This window comes from Octodon degus, unplaced genomic scaffold (assembly GCF_000260255.1).
Source record: "Octodon degus isolate 3935 unplaced genomic scaffold, OctDeg1.0 scaffold00277, whole genome shotgun sequence".
NCBI classification, from domain to species: domain Eukaryota; kingdom Metazoa; phylum Chordata; class Mammalia; order Rodentia; family Octodontidae; genus Octodon; species Octodon degus.
In genome coordinates this window covers 639,259-665,086 of record NW_004524853.1, presented here as the reverse complement: position 1 = coordinate 665,086, position 25,828 = coordinate 639,259, and the positions used below count along the sequence as shown (strand labels likewise).

The following is a 25,828-nucleotide window of genomic DNA, read 5'->3' as shown; positions in this document are numbered from 1 at the left end:
AAAAAAAAAAAAAAATTGTGGGATTAGTTTAATTAATATGCTATTCCTATGGCTACCAGCTAGCTGTATCTGACCTTTCGTATTAACAGAAAATGTTATTAGAAAGAAACCCTTACTGTTTTCAGTATATTATGCACACACACAGATATACATAAAATATGTAAATATAATTAAGCTTAGTAAACTAAATACTCAGTCTCTTTGGAATCTATTAAGAAAATTTAAATTTAATTCATATTATCCAAGGGATGAAGACAAAATAAAATGTTAATTTTTTTAAACTGATTTTTCTCAGTGAGATGCAGCAATTTAAATGATATGCTAAAATCCACCCATGTCTCATTAACATTTAGCTTCAATTCTTATTTCACAAGCAAGCTGTAAAAATTATAGGTAGTTAAAAACTATGAAACTAGCAAGTAAAAAAGTATGAAAAAGATAAAAGTAGGAAGAAAAAACAGGTCACTTATTTTGAGATGTGATGAATTGTCAGCCTTAAAGAGGTAATCAGAAGAGTTTAATAGGAACTTGAATCTACCTCTTAAAGCACAATTTAAACAATTTTGACTATTAACTGTTAGAATTTCTACTTTAAAGGATGGGTATCACAGTCACAAGTATTCTTTGGATAGTGCAATGGTAAATTTCTTTTTAAAAAAAACTTAAAACACTTAATTCAAATATCAGCAAACAATGACAAAAATCTTACATACCTCCAACAAAAAGATCTATTCCTCCAGCTTCTTCTATTTTCCTTTCAAATGCATCACATTCTGCTTGTAAATCTGCAGCATTCCCGTCAAGGATATGAGCATTATTAGGATCTATGTCAATATGCTTAAAAAAGTTATTCCACATATAAGAATGGTAGCTTTCAGGATGATTTCTCGGAAGTCCTAAATAGGTTCATAAAGAAAAAATTTATAATTTCCACAAAGAAATTTAACTTTTTATGCCATACCCAGTTTAAAATATTTTATGTAGCATATATGCTTAGCATATATCCAGCACTAATTAACTTGTATGTATATGTTAATAGAATTAATTTATGAAACATCCATGGAAATCTTACTAGCATTCTCATTTTATGGATGAGCAAGAAACAGAGAATTTTTCCCAAGGTGATAATACAGCTCATGTAAGGACTGGGGAGCAAACACCAGAAGTTAGTTCATGTTTACGTAACCACTATACACTTTACCAACACATAAAATGGTAGTGTGCGAAACTGATTTATGTATTAAATAACTGTCCAACTGAAACAATGGCCATGTCCCTCCTCTTCTACTCCAAGTACAATGACTCGCAACAATTCTTTTGCTATTGCTTGTGCTACCATTAAAAATGTCTTCCTACAGAGACGGTATATATCAGAGATATTTTCACTTAGGGTATTTCCACTTAAGGAAGTTACACTCAATGCATTATAAAAGCTTCATTAATACTAAGATGAGTAGTCTTTAGACCAAAAAATCTTTATATTATTAATTACTTTTACATACACATCATTTAATTCATCACTACCATGTTGTCTACTTATTTTATGTGAGTACGTGCTTATTTTTTCACTTAGTGTTACTTGGGATTAAACCCACGTTCTTCACTCTAAGCTACATTCCAAGCCATTTTTTTAAGACTGAGTCTTCCTAAATTGCTTCATCAGTCTGGCTGAACTTAAACTTGGTATTCTCCTGTCTCAGCCTTCCAGAGTGCTGTATTACACACATGACAGACACAGACAACCACACTTGGCTTACAACATTGCTTTTAACTATGCCTCAAGGACAGGGTGAGAGAAAGGGAGAATGAATAATTGTAACACATTATAACTTATAAAGGATGAATGCAGATTCTCTAATTTATAGTCTTATATTCTTTCAATGATATAGTACTTACAGATTTTTAAATCTGTATTTGCAATCTCAAATAAATCTGCAATCTCATCACAACATACAGTATATCCTAAGTACAATATATCTATATGATATACATAAATCCAAATTATATATTAATATGCTAAAGTACAATGCTTTTATTCAAAATATAACAGAAAACATACTCAAGTATCATTTGAACATAATCAAAAATATCTTACCTACATATTCATCCATGTTAAAAGTCTTCACGTATTTAAAAGAAAGGTCTCCACTTTTGTGATACTCTATTAGTTTTTTATAACATCCTAAAGGCGTACTCCCTAAAACAGATAAAGATTTAATTTTCTAACATAACTGGAAAAATCTGTTTTAAAGTCATTTTTATATATAATTATTCATTTCTTAATCTTGTTCATTTAGAATTAAGCAAGCTATCATTAAATGCACATTTATTAACAAATATAGCTTGAATTATTCTTTTTGCAAGGTATTTGAAAATTTTAGTAGATGAGAACTGTTAAAGAAAGGCTAATTAGACTTTGAAAATTTATTCTGGAAATAATACTGTAAATTCTAACAAAATCTGGAGGCCTTATTTGAGTTCAAAGAAAAATAAAGACGAAGAAAAATCTTTTTTATTGAAAAAAGTAGACAGAAAAATCTTAAATTTTAACACAGTTAATATACAACTAGGTTAAATACTGATCATTTACCCAAATCCACAGAGAAACCAGAGCTCATTTTAATATTGCCCCTATTTGCAAAATTGATTCTAAATCTGATAAGATTCAGTGAGGAACTAGCAGTTCCACTTTTAACTAGAGCTTCTATTTTTCATTTCATGTTATCTTTAGTATGTATGAGCTAAGATGTAAGCAAGAAAAAGCATTGTTTAAGATACAGAGAGCTATAATCTCCATATTGAATACTTCATTTTTATTTTATTTTTTGTAAAAAGATTTTGTTTGAAAGTGCCTCAAGGCATTATACAACAAACACATTTTCCCAATATGAATGGTCCCTGTTTGTTTTCTGAATTTGCTATATCTTGTATTATAACACCAAAGTAATAGGCTAGATTGACTGCACTCTTATAAGTACCTGGCCTTCCTAATCTAATTAGAACAGACTGACTTCCAGGTCAACCATCACCACAAAACCAAACAAAAGACTTCATACACGCTGTGTAATGAAGCAGAATACTAAACAGTCTCTGGCCAAAAAAGGAAGAAATTCCAGAGTAAGAAGACTGCATCTCAAACACAGAGAGGGCTACTGTGAGGGGAGGGAATCATGGTGGCTCCAACCTCATCAATGGACTAAAACCAGTGAAGGTCGGCACAGCTCCATTTGGAGATAGTAGAAACCTTAGGGAGAGGGACCTAGTTGGAGAAAGCAGGTCATGCGAGGTTTCCCTTTGAAGGGTGTACTTTGTCCCTAGCCTTTTCTACTCTCTTTTTCCCTTCCTTGGCCACACTAGGTGATCAGCTTTGCTCCACCTCATGCTTCCTGCCATGATGTTCACCCTCACCATAGACCCAGAACAAAAGGGTTAAAGTAAGCATGGACAGAAACCTCTGGTCATACTGTGAGCCCAAGTAATCAGTTGCTTCTTTAAGCTGCTTTTCTCAGGTATTTTGTCACAGTAGCAGAAAGCTGATTAACACAATCACAAACATGACTTGCCCAAAGTATGGAATGCATAAAGGAATCTTGTTTCCTTTTTAAGTCCTTCAATTTAAAGATATGTGATTAAAAAGTGAGAAGAGGCTACTATGGTAAAGACAAAATATTCATTTTCTACTTTTTGACCAATGCATAAAAGAAAAAAATTGGAAAATATAGTACAGACTAAACTGATAAAAATTTCATTTGAATATTCTTTTTGCAATTGTCATTTTCCAACATAAGTAGTATTTAACACATATCTACTATGATTTAGATACAAAAAAGATAATTAGGACTTTTCCTGTCTGAGAAAAATACAGGGAAAAACAAGCACAAAATAATCTTAACACCGGAGAAAACATAAATAACTAAATACAAGTCTAGAGTGCTGCAGTGTATCAAGAAAAGAGACTATAACTTTGTGGGAAGCACGATCAAAGAAGACAACATCTCAACTAAATCCTGATGGAGGGATAAAATTCTGCTGTTAGTGAAAACACACAACAGACAGGGCTGGGCAAATGAGACCTACAGATGATGGCTTGTATGCCTCCCATGTGGGCAGATGCTATGCTGGAGTTTTGTACCTAACCTGAGGTAAAACTCACAATTCTGGGAAACTAGGTTTATCTTTCTCATTCTGAGATAGAAGAACAGGGTTCAAAAGATTAAGGAATTTGCCAATATCAAATGGCTGTGAAAACAAGGATTCAAATTTAGACTTGGATAGTTCCAAAATTTACATCCATTTCATATATACACACGATGAGTATAAACAAAAAGGAAAAGCAGGCAGCAAGTTTAGGCCTAGTATTGTTCTCTGGCCCAATTCAACGGAAGAGAATGGTAGGAATGAGGTTGAGAGGTTGGTCAGGCCCATAGCATGCTTTAAACGTTAAAATCACACTAGTATATATTAAACAGATACTTCCCCAAAATTCTGCTTGATGGGAAAAAAGCCAGGATAAGTCATGTTATCTATAATCACAAATGTGTATATTCAAATTTCAAAGCTGCTAGGGAGGTGAAAGAGGACATAACTAACACTGCCTGAGAATGTCAACAAAGGGTTCCCAGAGGTATTCCCTTGCCAGATGTCATCCTACGCAGTTATCCCACCAAAACTAAACCTGCAGTTTTAGATTTGTAACTGAAAACATGTTTAATACTGATAGCACTTAGGACTTTAAGGCTAAGGGCTTTCAGTCCCCACACTCAAATTACTATTTCTGCATCACAATGAAAACAATGCAATTAATACAGGAAGGCTAAAAATAACCCAGGTTTACAGTAAATATTACAAGGGCTCACTTGACAGAATTGAGGGTGCTCTATGGGTGTGCAGAAGTGGTGTGCCTGATTCACAAAAATTGCCCGGTGACAGCCTCACCAAGATGGACTGCCTTGGACTGAAGGAGAACCAGCAAGCAGCACACAAATCCAACCTAAGAATATCATTCTGGAACAGGGAAAAACAGTCAGGTTTAGCTACTATTATTCTTGATCTTTTTTACAGGTAAGGAAACCAAGCTTCATCATCAAACAACAGCTCTGACTTTATATTTAATATCACGTGTAAAGCCAAAGGTTAACAAAGCGTTGTAAGATCATGACTTTATTTGATATTGTTCTCATAATAGCTAAAATCTTGGAAGCAGCTTATATGTTCATTAGTAGATGAACACATAGAGAGAATGTGGTATTTATATACAATTGAGTACTATCCCATAAAAAACATAAATTTGACAAAAAACCTAAAAAACCTAAAGCTAAATCATTTGTAGGAAAATAGAAACATGCTGAGAACAATGTTAAGTAAAACAAACAAAGAAGCCTAAATATCACGTTCTCTTATATGAGAAAGCTAAAGTATAAATAAAGAGCAAAATGAAAGACAGATAACAGTAAATTGGAAGATCGGTCTTTTGCAAAAGGAAAGGGAACTAAGATGGAGGAAGGGGAGAAAAGGGTGTAAAAGAAAAATTAAAATGTATTATGTACATGTACCTACTTTCTATCATGAATGTAATCACTATACATTGTAAACATGTACGAATAAGACAAATTAAGCACCATAAGAGAAAATGAGGGCCAGCAAGATAGCTCAGCTGACCTAGTGCCTGCTTAGGCAAGAGCAGGGACTGGAGTTCGATTCCCAGCACCACAGGTCACGCCAGTCTCACCCCCTGGTGTGCTGAGCCCGCCACTGAGTCCTGGCATAGTGGTGCATGCCTGTAACCCCAGCACTGGGAAGGCTAAAAACAGGAGGATCACTATTGAGTCTGACCTGCGTAGTGAGACCGTGTACCAAATACATAAAAAAAGAAAAAATATTATAATCTTGCTCAATAAAATAAGTTTTCACTTGTAATGCTTCTACAAAGTAAAGAGAGAGCAAAGATCTACTAAGAGACTACAAGGTGGGTAAAGTGAAATTAAGAGGGAATACCAATACTTCAATAACTTCCATGACTTATAAAAAAACCAACCTACTAAGAAAGTATATGCATAGTGACATGCAATTCCCCTAAAAATAAAGTACTACTAGAAAAAGGTTAAAAAAATAAAACTACTAGGACAATCATTTCAGTCACAGTATTTACTACTGCATTTTGGGGTAGAAGGTGAAACAGAATTTTAACACAGGAAATAGTAACAAAATGTAGAGACTAGATTTCACGTATATACACACAATAGGCACACACACATATGCATATATGGCTTTATAAACTCATATGTTCAATTAGTGATATAACCAAGTAATAGACAGGAAACGTATTCTACTCAGAGTAACCTTATAAGAACCTGAGTGTCTAGAATAGAAAATGCTGTTTATTACCTGTTGGTAAGCCCAGGGTAAAGTATCTGTTCTGTCCAGGTTTGAACTGAATGATGCGATTACAGATGTATTTGGCTGCCCATTCACTAGCCAAGTCATAGTTATCAAGAATTACAAGCCTCATTACAGTGATGCACCGCTTGCAGCACAAGCCGTTTGAACCTGAGAAAATTCCATTGCACAGCACTTTAAGTAATTGAACAACACTCATACAGAAGTGCAATAACATTGATTTTGAAAGGGGCATTACCTAGCAAGAACATGCACACATAAAAATATAATGGGTACCTTTGAAGCAGTAATAATAACTGTTTCTTCTGAACAGACCTTGACATTTAGGCAATCGGCAAGCTCATTTCTATACATATTAGTCTTTTTCTAATCTTGTGCAGCAAATACTCAGTTTTAGAAGAAAAACATAGTTTACCAAGGTCACCTGGATAGTGACTAAACCAGAATTCAAACTAAGGCAACCTCACTATAAAGCCACAACACTGATTCCTCTGGAGGTACAATACATCATCTCACTGAAGCAATGTAAAAGAACACTGAAGAGAAACAAACCAGTATTACTTGTTCACAAGTTAATGGAAATGATTACTGGACAACTTTTGGTTAATCACATCCAGAACTCACCCTATAAACAATAACCCAATCTTCTCCTATTATAATGCCAATCTGTGTGTGTGTGTGTGTGTGTGTGTGTGTGTGTTGTACTAGGAATCAAATTCGACACCTCATGTTTGCCTGACAAGTGCTGTGCTCACCCCTAACACCGTATCGCCCTCTGTTAAACAATATTTACGTCCCACCACTCAGAAATAATCTGCATTATTACTAGGGACATACATCATTCCAGATATCTAATACGTTCATACAAATATGATACACAGACATAATTTTAAAGAATGTGCTGATGAAACATGCTATTTCTAATAAGTTAATTCAGCAGGAAAAAAATAAAGGGCTTATTTCTGTGAAAAATATATTCACAAAAAGCAATATTTAGTTCCTGAAAGATTAAGGTAAAGAATATTATTAGGTACAGATTAAGGGATGTGGACTGGTCTACTACCACAAATTCACACTTAATTTACATAAGAAATGTGAGAATTTCTCAGAAATACAATATTTTTGTATTGTGAAGAGTTACAAAATTTATAGTGTATTCTAACAGCATAATTCTGATTTTAATTATTAGTTTTATATTTAAACAAGTCAATCATCAACTCCAATACTTTGATGATATGACTTCAACATTCCCACACATTTTCCATGGGATTGTAAATCAAATATTTTAAACTAACGGAACTAGAAGATCTTACAATGAATATATGGAATCTAAAGTATACTCTTAGCAAAATGCTTTAGAATTCTGACAGAACAATAAAAAAATGATGATCACAATAGTCTAGCACTTCGCTGGCAAGTGCAAAGGGCCTGAGTTCAATCCCCGGTTCCACAACAAAACAATAGTCTAGCATTCAGGAATAATAGTAAGAGATAAATAGCATTTAGAGAAAAATAATTCGTCAAATTCAGCCCAACAAATAAGGTTTGTCAATAATCTAATGCCGAAAATACAGTTACACCACAGACAAAAAAATAATTGCTACTATGATTGCCAAAGGATATATGGACACTGAAGACTCAGCAAATTGATTGTTAAGGAAAAAAAAAACAAAAAAAACAAAAAAAAAAAAAAAACAACTTTAAGGAGAGGAGGCATTAGATCTTCAACTGTGTCCTGGGCATAGAGTAACTTAGGGCAAAACACACTCATGAGGACCTACAACTGTACTATGCTTGAGTCTACAGACACAAGCATGATTAAAGACCCTCTCACTTAACAGAATCAATAGTTTCTGAGGTTGATATTATCATTCTCTCTCTACAGATCTAGCAAATTGCAATTCTGAGAAATTTAGTTATAAAGCTGTTAAGTTTTACAGGAGCTGCACTTCTGAAGGTGTGTCTGACTTAATGATCTCCACTCATAAAATGCCTTATGAATTGTCACATGCTTATTGAAAACACAGATTTTCAGACACCTTTTTTTTTTTTTTTTTTAATGTATTTGGTGCAGGGTCTCACTATGCCTCTCGGACTCGCAGTGATCCTCCTGTGTTCAGCCTCCCTGGCGCTGGGATTACAGGTGTGCCCACCACGCCCGGTCTCTGTGACAGGTCGCTGTGCCTGCCTAAACAGTTTCTTAGCTATCTCACTGGCCCACAGGCACCTCTTTTGGATCAGTGTTTCAAGAGAGCTGAGTAGAAGAAATTTATATATAACCCAGATGATTCTTACAAGTGGGTTAAATTTGGAAAAGAACTAGATACACTTTACTGGGGAAAAACAAAAAAAACCTCAAACAAGTTCTTCAGAACAACAAAGTGCAGGCAAATTTTGTTTCATTTAAAGCTCTTCAGTGAGGAACGTGTGCACGCCCCAAAAAACTCCGGGTTGAATCCTCTCACTCATCGGAAAGAAATACCTCCATACTCAGATTTTTAAATGTGCCTGTTCCAATTTTCTGCGGCTCTTCAGAGACCCTAAGTGCTGCGGCAGACTACAACTCTGGCATCGTGACCACGGGGCACGCAAAACCCAACTCTGCCAAGGCTTTCCCGCAGGCGCTGATTCATTCAGTGCGCGCCTCAGGGGGGACGCGCACGGCTGCACCCGACCCCAAACTCCTGCGATGGATGCGAACGCCTCCCGCACTGAAGCTGCCCGCTGCTTCCTGGACAGGCCAGAACAAGCATCTAAGCTCCCCGCAGCATGCCGACCCGAACCTGGGGAAGCCCCGCGGGGCCGGCACCGGCGGTACTCACAGGACCGCGGGTCCGCACTTCCACCCGGCGCCAGCAGAGGCGCGCAGCGGCGCGAGGAGCCGCGCTCCCCCGCGGCCTGGCTCCGAGACCCGCAGACCGGCCCGCGTCCGCCGTCGGCACAAAGCCCTGGGAAGAGCAGCCGCACGCAGGTGCCCGCCAGGGGACTCAAGCCGGTCGCCTAAACTCACCAGTTGACCCACAGACCTCAGAAGCAGAAACTGCCGGCTCCAGCAACACAGCGACTAAGGCGCGAACCCAAGCGTCGGGCGGGGGAGCGCGAAGCTGAGGACCCGGATGCAGACACGCGCAGGGAGGGACGGCGCGCGGACCGTGCGCATGCGCGCTGCTCCCGCGGCGTCCGCGCCAGTGCTGCGAGTCGGATGACAGCCCTCCGGCTCGTTGCCCTTCTTCCCAGGGGTCTTGAATCCCTCGGCGATCTCCATGCCATCCCCGCTCCCTTGGAGGCTCAATAATAATAGATGCTCTATATGGATTTATTCCATATGTAGAACTTTAATGCTCACACTAAATATAACCACACTGGTTTAATGTGAATTTACCATCATAAAATACTCCAAGCTATTGCAAGTCTACTTTTCTGCACAAAGACTGCTAAGCCTGTGCATTATAAAAGCTTTTCAAAATTAAACGTACGGGAAGGTACACTGCAGACCATGAGAAATCCCACAGCATGCTCAGGAGGAAGGCTGGAGAAATTATAGCCTTGTGTGGCTTCTGCTGAGTGGTTTCAAGAGGGGTGGAGGATACAGAAGTCATTATGAACGAGCTTCCCAGATCTTCGCCGAGGAGGAAGTCTATTTAGTAGGAAGGACATGTGCTTTCTGCCCTAACTACATATCGTTAAAAAACTGTTTGGAATTTTATTCAAGAAAAATACACTAATTGCCCACATTAGTGACTGGCAGCCTCAAGATCCTAGTTTTCTGAAAACTACATAGTTAAGATCAATGTGAAATATTATATTATTAAACTTGTGATCTGAAATTCTGCACTTTGATTGTAAGTCAGGATGCTTCTCGGGGTCAAAGTTTAACTTCCGCACGTGCTCCGGGCGAGAATGGGAAACTCCAAAGTATCTCATAAACTGATAGAGACGAAGTTTCTTACTGTACCTTTGAGTTAGTATTACAAAAGTAATTTTCAACTCCTTTCTACTTCTGTCCCTTGTCGTCTAAGAAATGTTACATTTAATCGGGTCAAAAAAGACCTGCTAGTAATAAAAAGAACTTTTCAACAAGCATACGACATTTTGAAGTATTTATTTCTTTATGTGTTTCTGAGACAAGAGAAATAAATTTGAACTATATAAGTACTGAATGCAATTAATTTTACCTTGTGTGCACTACGTCATGTCGTGCTGGCACTGTAATAACGTAGTCAGCAACCTCATTGAGTCTCGTGGTATGTATAGCAATCACTGAGATTTAAGAGAACTCTGTTAACATTTCCCTTTAATCTCTAGTTTTAACCTTGTGTTTTCATTAGGGCTGGGTGGGACAGCTAGCAAGCAATCTTAAAGAACTGTTTTTTTGTTGTTTATTTGTTTGTTTGCTTTTAGTACAAACAGCAGAAAAATAAATCAGATTTTCAAGCCCCATGTGCAGAAATAAAACAAATGAAAAATAAAAAGTGCTCATAATTTGTCCGAATGGACCAATGCTTTAGGAATTTTGGGGCACTTTACCTTGCCAAATTTTAAATTAATTTTTGTGTAATGCTGTTTTAGAGAACAATTTGTTAGAGGGTTCTTTGGTGTTTCAAGAATCCATATGACAGAAATGTTTTTCATCATAGTATGTTGTTTATGGAGATTTCTTCCCAGATTGTCACTAGAGGACCGGATATCCTCTTTGTGTGTCATGGAAGTCTCAAAGGCCAACAAGTTTGGAATACCTCAAGCTGCTGGCCCACCACCCCTTGCGTTTGTAGCCTGATTACCCACTTTTGGCACATGAGAATTTGGTTAAAAAATACTTTTGGGAGATAAATTTAAATTCTCCAGTTCAAAAACCCCAGAAAATATCACAAAGATTTTAAAAATAACATTCCTTTGTGGTGCATATATATGCAATTTCCAGATCTTGACTACAATTTTTGAGAGTTGTTTCTCCTTAAGAAAAATATTGGCTTGAGATATTGGCTTGTGGTTGGCAGATACTTTATATATTGTAAACTAATTCAGTGCCGTTTATATCACTATACTATGATGGCTTTTAACTCTTTCAGGAAGATATCTAGGAGGGAATAGCTGAGTCAAATTGAATTTCTAGATTTAGTTTTTTGAGGAATCTCCATAGTAATTTTTATATTGGTTGTACTATTTTACACTCCCACTAACAATGTAAAGGGGTCTTTTTCCTTGCAGCCATAATTTCTTGAAGTGTAAGGACGCAGTTATAAAATAGCTACCTTATGGATATTTTATAACAAAAGTTAAAAATCAATTAATGGCCTTGACTATGTTCCTGTTGCTTTTCACAGAGCTAGCCTGCTAAATTCAGGGGTCCTATCTGTGTGCAGCTCCTTCTCTTTGATAATGCACTGGGCCAACTTGGCTGTGTCCAGCTTGTGTTTTCATTACTTGGAAAAGTACATATTGTTTCCAACTTGCTTGAAGGACTTTATGTCTGGGACAAACTGGCCCCGTCAAAGACCCATTTAACTCTATTCGCTCTGCTCACAGTCCCCTGTCCCAGAATGCTCCCACTTTAGGATAAACAATTCCTTCTAAGTAAACCAGCTTGAAAGAAACCTGCTTGACAACATATGATTTACTTCATGTAACCAATCATGTAATAATCTGCTATCAGCTTTATACTTCCTGCTTGCAAAATGTATTTAAACTGAACTGTAAGCTAACTCTGGGCTGGTAATTTGGAACTGATTCCCACTAACTCACTACCATAACAAAAATTGCTTTCTAATCCTTGTGCAGAGTCTTTTATTTGGTTTGACATTGATGTCTCTGCAACATGAAGCCATTATTTCTGGAATATGATGGAATTTCAGTGTTGTTTTAATTTGAATTTCTCTAATGGCCAGATACATTGAATATTTTCTTATGTATTTGTTGGGTATTTGCAATTCTTCTTCCTCTAAGTGTCTAGCCCTTTCAGTTCCCCCTTTTTTTGGTTTTTTTTTTATTTTTGGGGATTTTATTTTTTTAGTTCTTCATGTATTCTAGATATTAATTTCCTATTGAAGGTATAACTGGAAAAATTATTTTCATTTGGTAGGTTGGTTCTTCACTCCTTTGATTGTTTCCTTGCTGTATAGAAGATTTTTAATTTGATACAACGTATTTGTTGATTCTTGATATTATTTCTTGTGAATTTTGGGCTCTGTTCTAAACGTCCTTGCCTGCATTTGTGCTTTCAAGATTTTTCACTTATACCTTTGCCTAGTGGATTGTGTCTGTTTTAATATTTATATATTTGGTCTACTTAATTTTAGTTTAATACATAGTGAGGGATATGATTTTATTAACACTTTGAGAATTATTTATATTAGTTTTCCTGAAGTTCTTGTAGAAGTCAATGGTGAATCCGTTAAATCCTAGAGTTTTCATATTTTTTATTACTGCTTCAATTTCATAACTGTTTTTGGATTATTTGAGGTTTTATATTTTCTTGATTCAGTTTTGATACCAAGAATCTATACATCTATTCTCCAATTTAGTAGAATATAAGTTGTCAGAGGAGTTACTAATAATTAGTTTTTTGGTGCTATTCATTTTGGTTTCACATTTTTCATTTGTAATTGGATAGATTTAAGAGTGGGTTTTTTTCTATTTGGTAAGATTGGTTAAAGGTTTGTTTGTTGTGTTTATCGTTTCCATGAACTAGATCTTTGATTCATTTATTCTATTCATTGTTTTTTAAATCTTGGTTTCATTATTAGTAGATTGAAAACTGGTGGTCAACCTGTAATACCCACTGAACTGAATTGGAGTGGTTTTGCGTGTGGGAGGCCCACCTTAGGATTGTTGCCAGCAGCTTAAAAGGCAAAACTGGTGAAGGTTGTTAGTGAGGCTGTGGGACGCTGTTGGAGAAGCTAATAGAATCTGTTGGTTCTCTTTAAGGAGCTTGTCATGCTGGTCCCTCTGGAGATCTAGAGTGCATTGCCAGAGGGACTTGTGGAGGCATTGTTATGAGCTCTAGGTCTTCAGCTGGACTCATGAAGGATATCACTATGGGATCCAGGGTCTCAGCTGGATGCTTTGGTTCTTAGTGTATGTACAGATTTACTGCAGTCTCTTTTTGTACATGATTCGCTGGTTGAATATTAGAGACAATCTTATAAAATATGTGTCCTATATTGTTCTCCTTGCAAAACTCCAAGCTATAACAATTACTTTTTGCTCTGGTCTACTATCATCATATTTGAATCATTCTTGTTTTTCTAGGTCCATGTGGCACAACATTAGGCTATTTGGGCTACCTGTGTTTTGCTGATATAAGCTATGCTATAAGACTCTCTCTTAAGATTGCTTATGTTGCATTCCATAGGTTTCAGCATATTGTACTGGCATTATCATTTGATTTTAACTTTCTAATTTCTTCCTTGGTTTTTTTATGATCCATTGATCATTCAAATAATGTATTTTTTAATTCCCCTGAATGTTTATTTCAAAGCGGTTTCTTTTGCAATTGATCTCCAGTTTCCTTGCACTATGACCTGATTACATGTCTGGTATAATTTTGATTCTTTTGTATTTCTGTAAGCTTGCTCTATGAACTATCACGCAGCCTAATTTTGGCGATACATGTGTTGCTGTAAAGAATATGTATTCTATTGTAGTACACTCTGTAGATGTACATTAAACTTATTTGAGAAAAGGTGATATTCAATGCCAACATTTATCTGTTGAATTTGCCCATTTAATGTTTGTGATGGTGAACTGTTGCGGTCCCCCACCTATATATGTTGATGTTTATCTGAGCTATTATATTCAGTTGTGTTTGTTTTCTGAAATTGGGTACAACAGTGTTTGGTGAATATAATTGTTATGTCTTCCTTTTGAGTTGTTCCCATATTCAATATGTCTTGACCGTCCTTGGATCAGCTCATCACTTTTGATTTGAAGTTAGAATTTTCTAAAATTAGGGAAGCTATCCCTGCTTGTTGTAGGGTTTCCTTTGCATGCAATATTATTTTCTTTGACTTTTTTTTAGCCTCTGAAGAGCTTTTTATATTAAATGTATTGTTTTGCATAAGTCATACTGTTGGGATTTGTTTTTGATCCAATTTGCCTGAGTCTTTTGATTGGGGAATTGAGACCACTCACATTAAGAGTTATTGTGGAAATGTAATAGCTTATTTCTGTCACTGCTTTATTTTGCTGTTGCTGCTGATTTTTTTTCTCTTCCACTTAACTAATAACCTTCTTGGTGTAGACGTCTGGATTTTTAGCATTGTTGACTTCGTTGTGTCTTTTGGGGTTATCTTTGAGAATTTTATAGTGCTGGTCTTGTGATCATGAAATTCTTAAAGTGTTTCTTGTCATGAAAAGAGTATTGTTTTCATCCATTTTGAAATACAGTTTTCCAGGATATATCATTCTGGGAAGTCCCTCCCTCCCCTTTTGGGACTCAAACTGCTTTACTCCCATTTGTGCTGGACTATATTTTGGGTTGAGAAGTCTGTTATAATTTTAATGAGGTTGCCTTAATATGTAGTTTGATACTCTTCTCTAACAGCTCTGAGGATTTTTCTGTGTGTTGGACTTCTGGGATTTTGACTATAATGTATTGTGGAAAAGTTTGTTGTTTGTTTGTTTGTTTGTTTGTTTGTTTGTTTTCTGACAGCGGCTATTTGGTGTCCTATTACCTCCTTTATCTATATGTTTAACTCTTTCCATATAATTGGAAAATGTACCAGTGTTATTTTTATAAATAAGTTTTTTATGCCATTTGTGCTATCTTCTGATTTGTCTACTAATCTAGCTCCTGCTGGATCCATTTTCAATGTTTTCCTCTTGTTTCTAAGGTGTCTCCAAGTATATCTATCTGATTTTATCGTCACCAGCATCTTCTAATTCTGACACTCTTGTCATCGTATTGGTCACTTCCCATTCTTTCAACAGAATTTTTTATCTTCTGGATTTCTGTTTAGTATCATTTTTGGTCAATTAATTCTTTGCTTAACTAGTCATTCATGTTTTGAACTATTTTATTTAACTCAGCTAGGTTTTTATTAGTGTTTTCTGTGAACTTGCTGATCATCATGTTTATTAAGTGCGGTTTCATTATTTAAAAATTTTTTAATCTTTCATTTATTCATTCATTTGGTAGAAAGAGGATCTTGCTACACAGCTCAGACTCATAGTGATCCTCCTGTCTCAGCGCTGGGATTACAGGTGTGCACCCTGGAGCCCAGCTTCAGTAGCTAGTGTGGTACAACTGGGGTTCCAGGGCCAGCATAGTACTAGGGATGAAACCCCAGTCCTTGTGCCTGCCAGGACCCTGTTTTCCATTTTATATAAATAACTGTTTGGCTTTTGATTTTTTTTTTGTTGTTGTTGTTGTTTTCTTTATTTTAGGGAAGGGTCTACAGGGTGTTCAAGGTCTCACTACTAGATTGGACTGGTAGTGATCTGTCTATTTATAGCCTCCCAAGAGCTGGGATTACAGGCATGGGCCACTACACCCAGTCTCAATTGCCATCTCAGCCTGCCCTGGGGGTGGGACCGGCATGGCAGGCCTGAGGATTGAATCCCCAACCCCTGCACCTGCTTGCAGATGCTATAATTCACTGAGTTATTTGGCTGGCCCAAAGTTTTTTTTTTTTTTTTTTCCAGGGATTGAACTCAGGCCCTTGCACTTGCTAGGTAAGTGCTTATTCTACAGAGCTATCTCCCCAGCCTGGCTTTTGATTTCATCCTCCATAATGCTACATGCATAAGATTTGGGGAAGTTGGCTGCTTGGGAGGCACTTTGTTGCCTTGTCCTTTCATCTTTCTATTGGCTTTGGTTGTTACAATTTTCTGCTGAAGTTTTCAGGTCAGTTAGAGTGGAAAGACTGCTGCTAGTGTGGAGATGCCTTCATCTCAGCGATGCCACAGGGACAATCTCCAGCCCCAGCCACCCTCATGGTTTGGTAGGGGAGAGTGCAGTGTAAGAGACTCAGCATCCAGTTCTCTTGAAATGAACTGCAGTATTATTGATGGTGTATAGACAAGCCCCATTCAGTCATATAGTAAAAAAAAAATCCTAACAGCAAGCTATGCCATCCTGACAACAGCAACCATAATAGCAGTCATATAGAATCAAAAACAAACTGGGTGTTTTAACAATTTCCCAAGCTTGTAAGTTATTTCAAGCCATTCTTTGATTTTTTCATCCGTAATAGTAAACATTTTAGATCTGCTAAATATAAAACCACATGATGATAGTTATCATACTGAACCATAGATTCTAAATGTTGCATTAAAGCTTAAAAGACTAAATAGATATGCAAAAAATTGTATTTAACTATGATAGTAATTATTGCTGGCCTCCTTGTATAGTAAATGCACTTGTATTCCCTAAACATAAAAACATTCTAAAGTACAGAGCTTGAGAAGAGCACTTTAACATACTCACCCACACTCGCCCCAGAGACAACATAGACAGGTACACTGTGCTGCTAATTTCATCAGGTTAAGTAGATAAGCCTCAACACTGTGCATTCTAAAATTAGTAACCTGAAAGGCACATCTATGAGCAAACATACTTTACTTAAAAGGACTCATTTTTTTAAAACTTATTTGGTTGTTGCAGGGTCTAGCTATGAAGCTCAGACTCGGCGATCCTCCTGCTTTCAGCCTCCGCAGTGCTGGGATTATAGGCATGGGTCACTACTATGCTTGCCCAAGCAGGTGTTTTAGTCCACTGAGCTGTCTTGTTGGCCCAGGACTCTGATTTTGACAAAACCTAGGTTTATTAGTTATGTTTCTTAAAGTATTGTGCTGGCTGGATTCATTTTGCTATTACTTGTTTTTTTGTATTTTCTTGTAATTTTTGTAATTGTGGTCTATTAATCCTCAGGACAAAAGACAAACTAAACTGTATTTTCTGATAGGCTATTCCCTATAAGTTATATGGGATATGACACTGTCAGAATTCAGAAAAAATATAATAAGATTAAAGTCTACTACTCTTACTTTAGATCTTGTGTGTCTGTCTTTTTGCATGTTCAACAAACAAGTCTTGGAGACCAAAGCTACGGAGGATAAAAGGGCTAAAGGAATGGCCAGTGTTCTGTCCCTTGCCCTTCAACATCAGCCAGGCCCCAGGACATGATGAAACCTTTCTGAAGGGCTCTGTGACACTGGTGGGTGACCCAACCTCCTGAGCAGAGGGATGACTCTTGGACCTCAGAGAACAAAAGTCAAACAAGATATGTTGTACTAAAAGGAGGGTCACTAAAGAGGGGCATGTTCCTCTGCATCCAAGGAAACAATATAGCCAAGCAAAACTGTAGCCCATCCTAGCAAATGATGCAACTATTCAGTGAGCCCAAAGCTCCTTGTATATACCCTGAAGGCTTTGACTCACTGTAGTAGTAAACGTAGGTTGCTTTTGCTTTCCTACTTGGTCTTAAACACTCACAGGCAATGTATAACCAGAGGTCAAAGTAGCTAACATTTTAAAAAGAGAGCTTTTTGTCGCTTTATACTTTTAAGGAGGATGAAGTCTGTCCAAAGGAAATGTTGTAGTCATAACACAGTCAGAGGCCATCATGAGGCTGGCAAACAGGCAAAATCCTGGGTCCTTACCTGCTGCTCATTGAACGCATGATGTGTTTTTATTTTGGTTACAGTTAGACACTTAAGCCATTTGTGCTATGAACCATGACTTTTCATTTGGGTATATAGATGCCAAACAGGTTGTTTTAAAAAAGGGGAACACCATTTGACTTTGATTTTGTAACTTTTGTCACTGTAAATCTTGAGTCAGATCTCTTTTTACCTTCTTTGCCTAGAGATATGCTGCTCGTTTAAAGAGATGTCTGTCTGGAACAGTGATGGTGAACCTTCTGAAGTTGAGGGTGCAATTTACAACCCCCTTTGTATTTATTACAAAGTGCCAACACTGTAGTTATATCTGAATAATGAGGTTTAAGTTTAGAAAAAACAAGTCATATTTATTTAACGGCTTTTGTCTTAAAGAAAAACAAATAACATTCATGCCATAGGTTTTCCATTACTTGTCTAGAAGCTGGCCTGACAGGGCTGCATAGCCCTGAATTTATAGGATTTCATCTGTCTTTAAGAATGAGGATATCAAAATAAGAGGTTTAGTGATGTTTAGCTATACTCAGAAACCTCCAGGCATTGGTCCAAATCTTTGCTCACCTGGGTTCCAGGAAGTGGGGAGCCCCATTAGACTGAGATTGTCCTTTCTCCCAGTCATTATGAATGCAGATCCATAAAACCATCCCTCAGTCATAAAGATCCAGAACTACAATGCCAGGACTGAGACAGAGATGACCAGATCCTAGCCCACCAGCTAATCTTTAAAAGCTGGCTTCCCATATTTCTGGGTGGGCCAGTCTGAACCCCTGTATCAGAATGAACCCTTCCATCTACCTAAGTTGGAGCTCTTTCCTATCTTTCCAATGAAAGCTTTTTTTTCCCTCCTGTAAGTTTATGTTTCAGTTTTAATTTCATTTATATAAAAGCAGGGACTCAAGCTAGCCACAAAACTGTCTTTTTTGTCACTTTTGTACCTCTTGCATCCCATCTGCTGTGCTCTTTGTAATAAAAAGTTATTAAAATCAAAAGCAAAATCTTTAATACTAGACAGAAAAATTGTTTTTGGCAAGCCAGGGATACATAAACTGTGTCACCATTTGTTACTTGGATATTGTCTGAGAGAGCTCAGGCTCTTGGTAATTACTGATTGAATAGTGTGTCAGATCAGACAATGGGACTAAAATAAACACAGTCCTTACCATCTGCACACTAAATGTTCCAGAACAACAGGAGAAAAATCACCCTCACCAACTCAAAACCCAGTAAACCCTAAATACAAATTAGGCTGTATCATGAGACTTTGAGACATGTCTTTATATTTGGGGATAACCTGTGAACAGAAACAAAACAAAGCAAACTGTGTTGTCCTCCTATAAAGGCCCAAGAAATAAAAGGCCTAGAAATATGCCCTGAACCAAAGTTTAAGAGTGACAGAATTAAAAACAGCATAAGAATATTTGAGCACATATAGTTATGTGGGTGATAAGAGAAAAGTATCCGAGAGCAGTCACACCGACATTGTGCATAGTGGTATACAGCCGGCCCGCAGCTATCTGACAGGGTTTGAAGTTACCTGATGCAGAGCATAATGTGATGTTTCAGTCAGTATCCTTCATGCTGACAGAGGCCTATCAACCAAAGATGTTTCAGCAGATACTGGTGGGAATAGATGCTGAAGACCCAAGGCACATGGAGAGATACCTACCAATTACAGGAGTATCAGAGGAGAGAAAATGGTTCAGATCAGAGGCCCACAATGACGTGGGTACTGCACAACTTCCCTGCCTTCCAGCAGGCAGGTCTTTAGAAGTGGCAGCACCTACATGTGAGTAAGACAATATGTAAATAAATTAAAATGAATCTGAAAATAATGTTTCTTGATTTCAGAGAAATGTGACTTTAGGCAAAGATTTTGGTGCGATGTAGGTTTTTTTGTTTTGTTTTGTTTTGTTTTTCCAATAATGGATTGATCCTCAGCCCTTTTAATTTCTTAGTTTGGGATGATCATTTTATGTCTCTGAGCTTGAACTTGGAATCCTCCTGTATCCTCCTCCCAGACTTTCCCTAAAGAATGATGATGCGAGCATGTTTTCCTGTGATTATTGGCAATTTCTATATGTTTGGAGGACTGTCTATTCAAATAATTTGTCCATTTTCTAATTGGGCTTTTTATTAGGTTATAAAATTCAGTTTATATTCTCAATATTAGATACTTAGTAATATATAATTTATAAATATCTCTTATTCTGTGATTTGCCTTTTCACTGTAGATAAAATCTGAAGATGAAACACCTAAAACTGGTCAAGGAAGGTTTATCTGTTTTTTATTGTTTTTGATTTTTGCTGTGCTAAGAAATGACCAAATAATTCAAGGGTAAGAAGGTTTATAGTTACATTTCATTCTAAAATTTTTGTTTTAGCTCTTTACATTTATGTATTTGAATTAACTGCTAGATAAAAAGTGTGGTAGGAGTCCAACTGCTTTGATAGTTTTTGCATGAGGATTTCATAACCCAATGCCATACCTTAAAAGATGATTTTTCCCCAATTTAAATGATATCATCACATTTATTGAAAATCAGTTGACCATATATTGTGGATTTTCTCTTCCATTCTATTGATTTTGTGTCTATCTTTATATTATTCACTACTGTGATTATAATAGCTTTATAGTAAGGCCATTATAAAGTATATAAAGTACAATAAAAAAGCTGAGTCCTCTGTGTCTGTTTTTTGAATATTGTTATGGGTATTTGAGTACTTTATATATTGATATGAATTTTAGGATCATCTTTCATTCTTTCTAAAAAAAAGTCATTGGAATTTTACAGTAATTACTTTGACTATATAGACCAAGCTAGAGAATATTGCTGTCTCAAACTCTATTACAATTATTAAACCTGGACTCGGGGTATCTTTCTACTTACCTACCTTTTCTTTAGTTCTACAGCAATATTTTCCAATGTAAAAGTCTCATACTTTCTTGTTAAAATTTATTCTCAGTTACTTTTTGATGCTATTATCAACGGATTTTTCTTAATTTCTTTATTTTAATATCAATAGTAATATTTGAATTACAAGTTTCTAATGTGTAGAAAACAACTGATTTTTAAATACTGCTCGTAGAGTGTGCAAGAGAGATTAGTCTATTATCTCTAATAGTTGTGGGTGAGAGTGTGTGTGTGCACACGTACACATGAACTCTAGGATTTTCCATATTAGAATTAAGCATCTTCAAATAGTGTAGTCATGCTTTCTTTCTAATATACCCAAATGTCATTAATTTTTCTAGTGTGACTAGAGCCTTTATAGCAGTTTTAATAGAATTTTATTCAAAGAATGGATATCCTTATCTTGTTCTCAATCTTGGGGAAATTCTTTCAGTCTTTCTCAAGTATGATGTTACCTGTAGGTTTTCATAATTTCCCTTTATTAGTTTGGTGAAGCCCTTCTCTAATTTGATGAGTACTTTTTTATGAAGGATAATTGGATTTTGTTAAATATTTTTCTGTCTCTTGAGATAATCTTTTTAGTTCTACAAAAATGTGGTTATATTTATTTTCCCATTTTCAAACAACATATACAATGAACAAATTCTATTTTGTAATTTGTAATTTTTTATGTGGTACTAGATTTGTTCGTTCAAGTTGTTGAGGATTCTTCAGCCATATTTATAATTGTCACTTATCTACGGCTTTCTTTTCTTTTCTTTTTTTTTTTTTGGTAACTCTTTGTCTTACTTTGCATCAGAGTTATACTGCCCTCATAGAATAAGTTATGAAATACATTCTTTAGTATTTTAAAAGAGTTTAAGGAAGACTAATACCAAGTCTTCTTAGAAGGTTCCAATGAAGTAGTCTATTTCTGGACTTCTTTTCATTTTAGGATTTTTGGTAGATAGTTGAGTCATTCTCGTGTGAGTCTATTTTATACTTTTCAAGTGTTCTATATAGACTGCTGGTTTTATATCAGTTAATGAAACAGTAGTGTTGAAGTTTTAAACCAATTTGTAAAATTGTCCACTTTTGCTTGCTGCTTTATTAGCATATTTTTCATCTTCTGAAGCCATTTACTAGGTATGTAAATATGTAGTTTTTTATGTTTTTTGATTTGTTACCTACTTCATTATGGAAAGTTCTTATTTACACCCATAATAATACTCATTGCTCAAAAATCTTTGTCTGATATTAATATAACTACTCTAATTTTCTTTTGATTAGTGTTCACGTAGTATATTTTCCATTCTTTTACTTTCAGCCTATTCATCTATTTATGTTTATAGATATTTTTGTGAGCAGTATACAATTACTCTTAGTACATTTTCTGTCACTTAAGCAGTTTATTCAGCTCACAGTTGAAAGCCTGAAAATATAAGAACTCCACTGCTATGGTTTGGACACAATTCGTGTGTTTTCCTCAAGAGTTCATGTCCTGAAAGCTCGGCACTCAAACAGACTGCAATAAGAGGTGGTAGAAGTATTAAGAGATCATTGAGGCCCTGTCCTCAGCAGGAATTAATGCTATCTCAAGGATGAAATTAGTTGTTATGAGAATGAATTAATTTAAAAGAGCGGGTACAGCCACTCCCGCTTTCTGGCTCCCTGTCTCACCATGTGACCCCTCTCACACACTCCTGCCACGGTGACACCTGCCATGAGGCCCACCAAGTGGGGCCCCAGCACGTCGTGGTTCAGCGTCCAAAGCTGTTAGCTAGATGAGCTTTTCTTCTTTATTCATTAACCGGCCAGTCTAGTACAACTCCTTTATGTAAACATTGAACTAGATAAAGACAATCCAGTAAAAATCAGAAGGAGCAGTTAATTGATTAATTGAACTTCACGGCTATCAAAGAAAGAGAAATTTTCTGAATCAGAGATGTCATGATCTGGCTGTTAAGAGAAAAGTAATAGCTTTTGGATAATCAAAGGCTAGAAAAGATTATTGATTTAAGTGATGCATTAGAGTTGAATTCTATCCAATCCACCTATTTCATTTTACATCTTATATTTGTATTGCTTATCAAAAGGTCAATTCTGGGCCACATAATACTTCATCTGTACGTAAGCCATCACAAATTGTATCATTGTTTATTTGTTTGTTTGTTTATTTTCTGATATCAGGGATCAAACTCAGGACCTTGTGCTTGCCAGGCAGGTGCTTATGCCACTGAGCTATCTCTCTGGCCCCATTGTTCCTTTATTTATTTTATGTTTTGTATTTTTTTAGGGAAGGGTCTACAGCATGTTCAGGGTCTCACTACTAGATCAGACTCGTAGTGATTCTCCTGTTTACAGCCTTCCAAGAGCTGAGATTACAGGCACACGCCACCAAGCCAGTCTCAATTGCCCTCTCAGGGTGAACCGGGGGTGGGGCTGACATGGCAGGTCTGGCACGGCAGGCCTGGGGATCGAACCCCTGGCCCGTGCACCTGCCTAAACAGGCACTTTAATCTGCTGAGCTATTTGGCCGGCCCTCATTGTTTCTTTAAATTAATTAAAAAAAATTGCTTTGGAAAGCTACCAAAGTCAGAGGGTAAAACTTGAAGATTTTATATTGGCACTGATATTTTCAGATTTCTTTAGACAACAATCATAAAAAAGCAGGTGGTAAGAACATACAATAAGATTTAGGAGATTTCAATTTTAATAACACAGAATAAAACATCTCTTGATTTTTATTGCAATGCATTATGGATCCTGACATCATAAAATGTGAAACTATAGCCTTAGAGACTTGTCAATGGCAACTAATACTCAGATTAAATAAGAACTTTAAAATTAAACATCATAATGTCTTATATTGAAGAATATAACTTTGTAAATAACAGCTGTAAAACTGTCATGTACGTTAAACATTTACCGCTATATGTTAAGGAGCAGTTAGAGTCAATCAATAATTTAAGCCTGAAGAACAAATCCATTATTGCTAATATTTCCTTTTTAGTTGTTAAAATTGTTTGTATTATATATTGAAATGCTTAATATTCAAACAGGGGACATTTAAATGCAATTTAATTTTTAGCATAATGAAAGTAAGTCCTACATAACTTACAAGAATTTAGGGATTTAAATTTGGGACCAGCTATACCCTCAGCTGAGCCTGAGATGTAGAGGATGCTCAGTGTTCCAAAGTATTTTAATTTAAAAAGAGAGCTGCTATACCACATTCACACACAAGAGGGCGCAGTTGAAACAGACACAGGACAGGCTATGCTGACTGCATTGCATTTTCTTAGAAATTCAATTTTATTTTTCGCATCACTTTTTGTAGGTAGCAAGTCGCTCTATATAGATTTCTAAAGAACAGCAGTGATAGAAAAAACTATAAAATATTAAAATAAATTTTTGTTAAAATATGAACTATAACGCACAGTTGTCATATTTACAGGATTTACTATAGAACTAAGAAAGCGAAGCACAATAATAGAGAGATAAGACAATTAGGATTAAGCCACATCTCTGATTGAGGTCATTTGCATAGGATTTGCATTTGCATTTTTGTTTGGTGGGATATTCCTTAAATTTCATTTTTTTGTGAGTAGTGAAAATAAGTATAAAAAATTAATCTTCATAAAGAAGAAGTATTATTCAGAGGTTATAGCTGTTGAAATGGTCCCTAATGTATTATGGTTAAGAAGAAGAGTGAAACTCAACTGATCGCGTTAGACTTTGGATGCTGGCTGTGTTGGTTCTACAGACCCACAAGCCTTTCCTGACAACTGCACACGATGATCGTGTGGCCATTATAGGTTGTTCTTACTCCTTTGTCTTCCTGCTCTCTCCTCATGGGGTCACATCCTCTTTCTTTCAAAATTAACAGTGTAATACAAACAGCAAAAATTTGTACCACTAACAGTCTACATCTTTTTTTGTTGTTGACCATGGTTACCATGACGTATTTGTTGCTAAAATAGATGACACTTTCTATACTCTATTTGGCCACTGTTGAGCGTTTAGTACCATTGACTTTTCTTGCAATTTAAATATTTATTTTGCTTATACTTTCCTTCTTGCCTTCATGAACTTTCTGTTTTAGTGGATTAAATGGGCCTGTTTCCAAAATCCCTTTTAGATTCTCCCTTCTAATCTTATCATTTGCCTTTGGACAGAAATTGTACTGAGACTTCACTTGTTGCAAACTACCTTCACTGTCAGTCTTGAGCTCTAATCTCCCATAAAACAGAGCAGTGGGATTTCTACTCACATTCAGAGGGATTCTCTACCACAAATCCATTTCTCCCTCATTATTTAGCTCAGTGAATGGCAATATCATCTGGCGAATAGCCCAAGCCAAATTTCTAAGCAGTAACTTTGATTTTTTTCCCCTCAGTCTCCACTTCTAAATAGCTATGAGGGACACTGTTGTTTTTCTTTCTAACAGTAAATTGCAACCCTCTGTATTGTGTGAACCTGGCACTCATTGCACAAAATGAAAGGCCCAGACTTTTCTTTCTTAATTTTCTTTGACCTTAAGGTATAAACATTAAACTCAATTCTCATTAACGAGATATTAGGGAAGATCTACTTAAAGGCTCCTAGGAAAATTTTCTTCTCTGATTTCATAAAAGAAAGAGATGCAAACTACTTTTCCTTTTACTTCCTGCTATAATTGTTGCTATATAAAATGATCAAGGTTGCTACTTGACCCATGAAATAGAAAAAAAGAAACCCCAAAAACCAGCTTCTTGGAAAAGTCAGCACAAAGTGAATATGAACAGAGATGTAACAAACATACTTTGACAGTTAATTTTATGTGTTGGCTTGATTGTGTTTAGGGAGGCACAGATAGGTAATAAAATATGTCAGGGTGTGAGCTTATTATCTCTGGAAGAGATTACATTTGAATTGATAAA

The 25,828-nt window shown here is 36.3% G+C and overlaps 1 protein-coding gene across 5 annotated transcripts in view; it reads right to left on the bottom strand.

Annotated features, from left to right (window-relative positions):
* Window positions 1–9,520, bottom strand: part of Gnpda2 (glucosamine-6-phosphate deaminase 2) — a 33,350-nt gene extending 23,830 nt beyond the window's left edge. The window contains exons 1-4 of one of the 5 annotated variants that reach the window (XM_023706979.1): window positions 9,407–9,520; window positions 6,385–6,546; window positions 2,096–2,197; window positions 714–896 (exon numbers count right to left, since the gene is read on the bottom strand). In XM_023706979.1, coding sequence (XP_023562747.1) covers window positions 714–896; window positions 2,096–2,197; window positions 6,385–6,508 — 409 coding nt within the window. In that variant the 5' untranslated portion in view covers window positions 6,509–6,546; window positions 9,407–9,520. The remainder of the gene's footprint in view (window positions 1–713; window positions 897–2,095; window positions 2,198–6,384; window positions 6,547–9,406) is intronic. The other 4 variants (XM_012512812.2, XM_023706976.1, XM_023706980.1 and 1 more) reach the window with 4 other exon arrangements.
* Window positions 9,521–25,828: the final 16,308 nt, after the last annotated feature.